Consider the following 7,475-nt stretch of genomic DNA (forward strand, 5'->3'; position numbering starts at 1 on the left):
CCTTAGGTACACCTGTCCCGCCCCCAAATCACAGGGATGCACCTGCTTCTGCCTCCCTAGGTCTGGGATGAAATAAATACAAGTGCACCTAGGGCAAGCATTCCACTCATGTTCTCCCCACAGGGACCCAGTAGCTCCTCTGATCTTCACAGTCTCTAGAACCCTGACAGCTGCCATTTGCAGGCCATTCTGGTAGCTTTTGGAAAACAAGCACTTAGGGATGCATCTCTCCCTCTCACCCCTCGGCCACCCCAGTCTCTCTCCACCCTCTCTCCCTCTCTCTGGCCCTCCTCTTTGTGGTGTGCCTCTGAGTCTGAGGATGGGCCTGTTTGCAGGGATCTCTCTGCAGGGTGCTTCTCCACTCCTCTTTACTGTGGAATTTTGCTCCAAGGAACGGTGCGGTGCATTCATTCTCTGGGAGTTTTCCTACTCCTCCAAACTCAGCCAGACTCAGAAAGCCAGCGAAAGGATAGGGAATCCCGTCGACAGACAGACACACACACACACAGACAGACAAACAGACGGAGGAGGAGGTGCTTGTTTCTGTGGAGCTCCAATAGGAGGAGGCGGACACATCACCAGGGTCCCTTCTCCACGGAGTCTATCTAAATGCCTACGTGTGGCAATCAACATGGCTTCCACACAGCTAGGCTCCCAGGGCCTGGAAGGCAATCTCATCGGATTAGCAGCCTGCCTTCTCTGAACCCTGGACACCTTCACTATGAACTGCTAGCTTGGAGATAACTGTGATTATTAGGTCTTAGGATTTTCTTTGGCTTCGCGAGTGCCTCGTGCCATCAGGATGCCACCACTTGAAGCACAAGAGCTCAAGCTGCTTTCAGTGGGTTCTCCTAGCCTCCCCGAAGGCTCCTGGCTGGAGAAACGGAGACTGCCAGGCATGCCTTAGGGTCGGTCGCCCTGCCCATTCTCCCTCCACTCGCCTGCTCACCCTGACTTGACCTGAGACCCTCCTTCTACCAGTGCCTGGCAAAGGGTTCCCCTTTGCTTCCTGGAGTACCGGGGTGGGATGTGTGTTTGAGGGCAGAGGTTGTGCCTGCCCATGTTTGTGTTTTGGACCAGATTTTATGCAATTCAGGTTGGCTTCAAACTTTCCATGTATCTGAGCCTGGCCTCCTTCCACAAGTGACAGGTCCAGTGATCTGCTTCATGGCTTGCTCATGGTTGGATTTCGAATGTGACCCCAAGCTGGAGATCTCCAACAGATCTCACCTTCTGTTATCAAGTTCTGCAAGAATCTTCTGTGATGCAAGTGTGGATAGGCAATATTGTTGGGCAAAGCAATTAGTTACCGGGAACTATATTGATACTATATACACGTAGTAGTAGAAAGGTAGTTGGTGGTACTTTCTATATTTTAAGTGTTCTTCTAGGCTTGTGGGAGTGGGTAACCAACATTTGGTTTAACTTGAGGCCCATACCAAGAGAGGGAGCCTGTGGTTATATTATGTCCCCCAATATATTGTGCACCCTAATAAATTTTTCACGGTCAGATAACAGAATAGCCACTAGATAGACATATCTATTGGCGACACACGCACGGTTAGTCCTATCACTTGGCATGCAGAGATCCATCCAGATCTCTATGTGTTCAACGCCACACTGGAAATTGTCAAGCATGTTGACACACAACTTTAATCCCAGGAAACCGAAAGCTATATATGGCATAAGGACCAGGAACTTGAGGCTTTTAAGCTTTTAGGCTTTTAGCAGCAATTCAGCTGAGATCAATTCAGATGAAGACTCAGAGGCTTCCAGTTTGAGGAAAAAGGAATGGCAGAGAAGTTGGTGAGGTGAGGACAGCTGTGGCTTGATGTGCTTTCTCTGATCTTTCAAATATCATCCCAGTATCTGGCTCTGTGTTTTTTTATTAATAAGACCACTTACCAACTCATCTCTACAGGAGCCCATGCCCTACATTGCCTGGGTGGCCATAACCCAAAGACTGGATAGCCCTGAGTGTGTGTGGGGTGTGGGGAATCAATGAAATGATTCCTGGCAGGGTGGCACTGACACATGTCTTTAATCCCAGCACATGGGAGGCAAAGCCAGTTGGATCTCTGTCAGTTTGAGGCCAGCCTGGTCTACAGAGTGAGATCCATGACAGGAACCAAAACTACACAAAGAAACTCTGTCTCAAAAAAACAAAACAAAACAAAAAATGATTCCTGATGATATTCTGCTATACTCATAGATCAATGTCTTCTTCAGTCATCGTCAGAGAAGCTTCCTCCTGCAGCAGATTGCAATAGGTCCAGATGAGAGAAGACTCTTCTGCTCGCATATAAAACATCCCCACCACAGTTTCCCCTCCCTCCTCTCCTCCTAGCCCTACCCCACCTTCTCTCTTCCCCAGATCCACTCTCTCTCTCTCTGTTTCCTCTTCAGAAATGAGTTGGCCTCCAAGAGACAAGTGTCAAACAGGAGAATACATGACATATAAGAAAAGGCAAAAGCCCTCATATCAAGGCTGGACAAGGCAACTCAATCAGAGGAAAAGAGTCCCACGAGCATACAAAACAGTCAGAGACACACTCGCACCCACTGTTAGGAGTCCCACCAAAACACCAAACAACACCATAAAATATATGCAGAGGACCTAGTACAGACCCTGCCTAGCCTCTTCCATCTCTGTGAGTCCAGGTAAGCCCTGCTTATTGATTCAGTGGGTCATGTTCTCCTGGTGTCCTCTGTCTGATCTGATTCCTACAATCTTTCTTTTCTCTCTTCCACAGGATTCCCCTAGCTCTGAGAGGGGAGTCCCAATGGAGACCTCCAACTTAGACTCTTTCTCCAAAAAATGTCTGACTGTGGGTCCTTGCACCTGCTCCCATCTGCTGCCAGAGGAAAACTCTCTGAACACAACTGGACAGGGCACTGATCTATGAGCATGGCACAATATATTTGGAAATCATTTTCTTGATTTTCTTTTTTTCTGCCTGTCTGTTTGGGTCTGTTCTAAGTCTCTGGGATATCCAGGCTCCAACATCTATTTTCAGTAAAATAAAACCAGATATATTTTAATTTTTCTGAAAAGACATGGTAGTCTCCGAAAAAAATAGTAATCACAATAATTATCCTAGACTGCTTTTTCTCAAAAACTGGTTTTAGAAGAATTGATTGTAGATAAGTTTCTAAATGGTCTTATTAAATAAAAACATGGAGCCACATATAGGGGTGAAAGCCTTAGAGATCAGGGAAATGGGAAAACTCACCAGCCAACCTTATCTCACCAGTGTTGCAGCTTCCTAATGCAAGCTACTTCTTGTCTTACCCGTGCCTTCATTGCCTTGCTGTTCTGTCCTCTCATTGGCTCTTAGCCCAGATACCTAACTTCCTTCTCACTGCTTCTTTGTGCAGACCTCCCGATCTCTATGGTTGGTATTGGTATTAAAGGCATGTGTCACCATGCTTGGCTCTGTTCCCTACTGTGGCCTTGAACACCCACAGACCCTGCCTGCTAAGTGATCGGATTAAGGGCATGTGATATCTCTGTCTGACTTCTATGTTTACATAAATGGCTTGCTATTTCCTCTGATCTCCAGGCAAACTTTATTAAAGCACAAATAACATAGGACCTCATTTCCCCTTTTTGTCTAATAAAAATGAAAAAATTAAAGTTATAACTAATATAAGAAAAACTATATACAGTAAATACAATAACTATATACAATATATACAAACAATAAATACATCAACAATGTCTAGTCCGGTTGCATTTAACAAATTCAGAGAAAATATTCCGTTATCTATCCTATTTTGCTGTGTCCAAATTGTACCTAATTCATTTTCTATCCTATCTTGTATTACCAACAGAAAACTCTTATGATGTCTTTCAAACTTATACACTTAACGCCTCTTATTGAGTCTCTTTTCTGAATTTCTTAACAAGGAAAATTGTTACTACAACTATCTAATCTTCCACTCCCTCAGAGACCCAAGAAGGAAATAATATTACCTAGTAAATCAGGAAGTGCAAACAAGCGACTTCCAAAAGAAATGTGAATTGACAGAAACAGCCATCTGCCTGGACAGTCACTCGAATTTCCTCTGCACATTGGGGCATCATCTTCAGCCTACAGGCTTAGCATATCTGACAGACTCATTTGTGAAGTAGGATGTACACAAGGCCTACAGCTCAACCTCACATTCAGTGTGAGTATTCCATGTGCCAGATAAACCTCAATTCCGCCAGTGTGCAGTCATGATTCGGGATTTTAAATTCTGGATATTGCTGATGTTTTTGGAATTTGGCTGCCTATTCTTCTTAGCTTATGGGTGGCTTCCTATCAGCATCCCATTCTTCTCCATATCCTGCCATGGACTGGCCCATCGGGGGTACCACGACCATAGGGGGACCAGAGCTTGGGTAGTCAGGAAGGCAAGGATTTGGTGAATGACAGACAGACAACACACTCAGAAGTGGTTTGAATCTGCTGCAATTTTTACTTCTGCAAATCAGTAGTTTATATACAGAAAAGAAAATTATCAAGTCATATAAGGAACAACAAGAGCTTGGCAATAATTCAGTTACATCATCTTTAAAAAAACAGCAAGCACACAATTATTAATCAGCGCTAGACATATTCCTTTACCCACAAGAACTTTATGACCCAAAGAGCATTCTGTGTTTTTTAAACTTAGTACAGTCCCTAGACTTGTGTAGGTTTCTTGCAGCTGTATCCTTCATCTTTATCTCAGCCGCTCTCTAGTTTATTATGTATTTCTACTTTTCTGGTTCTCATGACCCATTTAGCCAATTTGGATGCTGCAGATCCTCCCTAAGTCTTTATTCAGTTCTTTTATCACATATCTGTTTTAATATAAAAGCTTTTTATCTGCTGGAATATGGACTCTTGTACTTTTACTCCTGTAAGGGGAAGGGGTTCTGTTATAGTCCTTAAGTTTTCCATGCTGAACTTCCTCAACAGAGGGGCCCACCATCTGTCTGCCTCTTATGAGATAACATTTCCTGCCATAAATCACTTTAGTTGGGATTCCTAAAAGATTCATAGTGGGTGAGTGTTCATTCCCTAGAAATGCCTGAACTATTATTCTTTCTTTATGTAGCGGCTTGGGGTCTTTAAGGAATAGGTCATTTTGCTATATCTAAATAAGGTCCATGTCCAGCTTTCCCTTTCCTCCATAGTTCACAACCCAAGCATTCATTAATTTTGACTGTGTTTTATAGATTAATTAGAACATTATCAGAAAAGCAGTTATACAGAACCCATAGCCCAGAGAGCTCATGATCTGTGAAGTACGTCTCCTTCAAGAAGGAGGCATAACATGGGCACTCTGCCAGTGACCTCCAGGGAGCTTAGTTCCATGGGACACGTATCCCCCATCTGCTATTATTGACGTAAGTGTTTATGTCACACGGACGACACTGGAGTTATTGTGGCAATATACCATTGTTCTCAGCTTGTGGGTGGCTTCATCTCCTTTGTTAAATGGAGTCCACCATTGAGAGGTTAGACTCCATCAACCTAGTTACTCTTACAAGAATAACTGTTTCATCTACTGTTCCACTGCACACCAGAAGCCATCAGTACATTGCCTGTTCAGCTGCCTTCTAAGAAAGGGGCACTGTACCTTTTCTGGATTGCAAAGCCACTTCAGCAATGGTGTCATATTGTCCTGGCCTCAGAAGACACCTGTTGCCAAAGCTGTAACCTCACTTGTCTTGACAAGGATTGGAAGTCCTTTGTTTTGTGTCCTGTTTGTCCATTTTGGATAGCATACTGTCAGCAGTTGATGCAAATGCACTTTGTTGCCCATTGGCTAACTTTTGCCACAATGAAAGTTAACTCCATATGCAGTATCTTCAGTGCCCAATCTTCTCTGAAGTATATTGGTACTGCCAGGAGCAGGCATGTCTCATAGTCATAAAAAAATCTATGTTATTAAAATATTTAAATGCCATATTCTGTAGATCTCTGAAGGGTTTGAAGATGACCTGTCTATCTAAAATATATCTCTGCTTGACCTTGAAAACATACCTAATCAATTGTAATATCTAACTACTAACTTTCATTTATTTATCTCATAATAGTTGGTAATAATAACATTCAAGGATTATCAAATTGCATTATATTGTTAAGTGAGCTGTATAGGTACAATATCCTGAACAAGATTACAAATATATGTACAGTATTTTCTAACAATATCAATCTCAAAATATATAGTTTGTATATAATATATAAAAATCCAACCAAATGCAAAGTATTGAAAACTTATAGTTGTCTTTTTAAAGTAGATTCAATAATTATCTTTTTATCTATATCATATCTATATCCTCTCTTTTTTCTTTTCAGAGTAGATTCAATAATCTAACCTTTATTCTATCATTTCTATATATCTTTTTTCAGAGAAGATTCAATAATCTACCTCTTATCTATATTCTTTTTTTCCTTTTCTTTTTTTTTTTTTTTTTTTTTTTTTTTTTTTGTCCAGAAAATTTTAACAGGTTTATTTATAATTGTTATAAAGTTGAACTGTTGAAATGTGTTCACTGAAACATTTTGCTTGCATTTATATTAAAAATTCACACACAAATGAAAATGGAAAAACTGCCAATACCTGATTTCTGTCCCCTATTTTTCCACTCGCAATCATATACTTAGGTACCTTTTGACCCCATGGAAAAAATATCTAACATTCAGAACTACTGATAACAGGAAGAAGAGGAAAAAAATTTTTGAGAATGAAATGTTTCCCCTCATAGTGGACTCTTAAGCACGTTCTCCGCGTATGCGGCGTGCTAGCTGGATATCTTTTGGCATAATTGTTACACGTTTGGCATGGATAGCACACAGGTTGGTATCTTCAAAAAGGCCAACCAGATAGGCCTCACTTGCCTCCTGCAAAGCACCAATAGCTGCACTCTGGAAGCGCAGATCTGTTTTGAAGTCCTGAGCAATTTCTCGCACCAGACGCTGGAAGGGGAGCTTGCGAATCAGAAGTTCAGTGGACTTCTGATAACGTCTGATTTCACGGAGTGCCACAGTACCAGGCCTGTAACGATGAGGTTTCTTCACCCCTCCAGTAGAGGGCGCACTCTTGCGAGCGGCTTTAGTAGCCAGTTGTTTCCTGGGTGCTTTACCACCGGTGGATTTGCGGGCAGTCTGCTTTGTACGAGCCATGGTATGGGCACCTCCTTACTTACCCCCCCTTCTCCTTCGGCTGGAGCTCTGCAAGCGAGAGGCGGCGCTGGCGTGAGGGAGCGGCGGCCTTTTTTTCCTTTTCAAACAAGAATATTAACTCTAATCTTATTTGTTTAGCCCTTTTCCTGACCATCAACAACAACAACTTGTACCAACCCTCCTAAACAATGACAACTATCCCAAACTCAATACCACTGAAAGACCAAAAACCACCTACCCCACATTTGGGGAATATGGACATTGTGTTCTTAAAATTACTTCCTGCTGTTTGTGGGTGAAGGTATCTTTAGG

General features: G+C 42.4%; 1 protein-coding gene across 1 annotated transcript; it reads right to left on the minus strand.

Annotated features, from left to right (window-relative positions):
• Positions 1-6,692: 6,692 nt before the first annotated feature.
• LOC143268841 (histone H3.3A) lies at positions 6,693-7,246 on the minus strand. Its single transcript, XM_076552361.1, has one exon. The coding sequence runs from the start codon at positions 7,161-7,163 to the stop codon at positions 6,753-6,755; it is 411 nt and encodes a 136-aa protein (XP_076408476.1). The 5' UTR covers positions 7,164-7,246; the 3' UTR covers positions 6,693-6,752.
• Between the last annotated feature and the right edge of the window lie 229 nt (positions 7,247-7,475).

This window comes from Peromyscus maniculatus, chromosome 16, assembly GCF_049852395.1.
Source record: "Peromyscus maniculatus bairdii isolate BWxNUB_F1_BW_parent chromosome 16, HU_Pman_BW_mat_3.1, whole genome shotgun sequence".
NCBI lineage: Eukaryota > Metazoa > Chordata > Mammalia > Rodentia > Cricetidae > Peromyscus > Peromyscus maniculatus.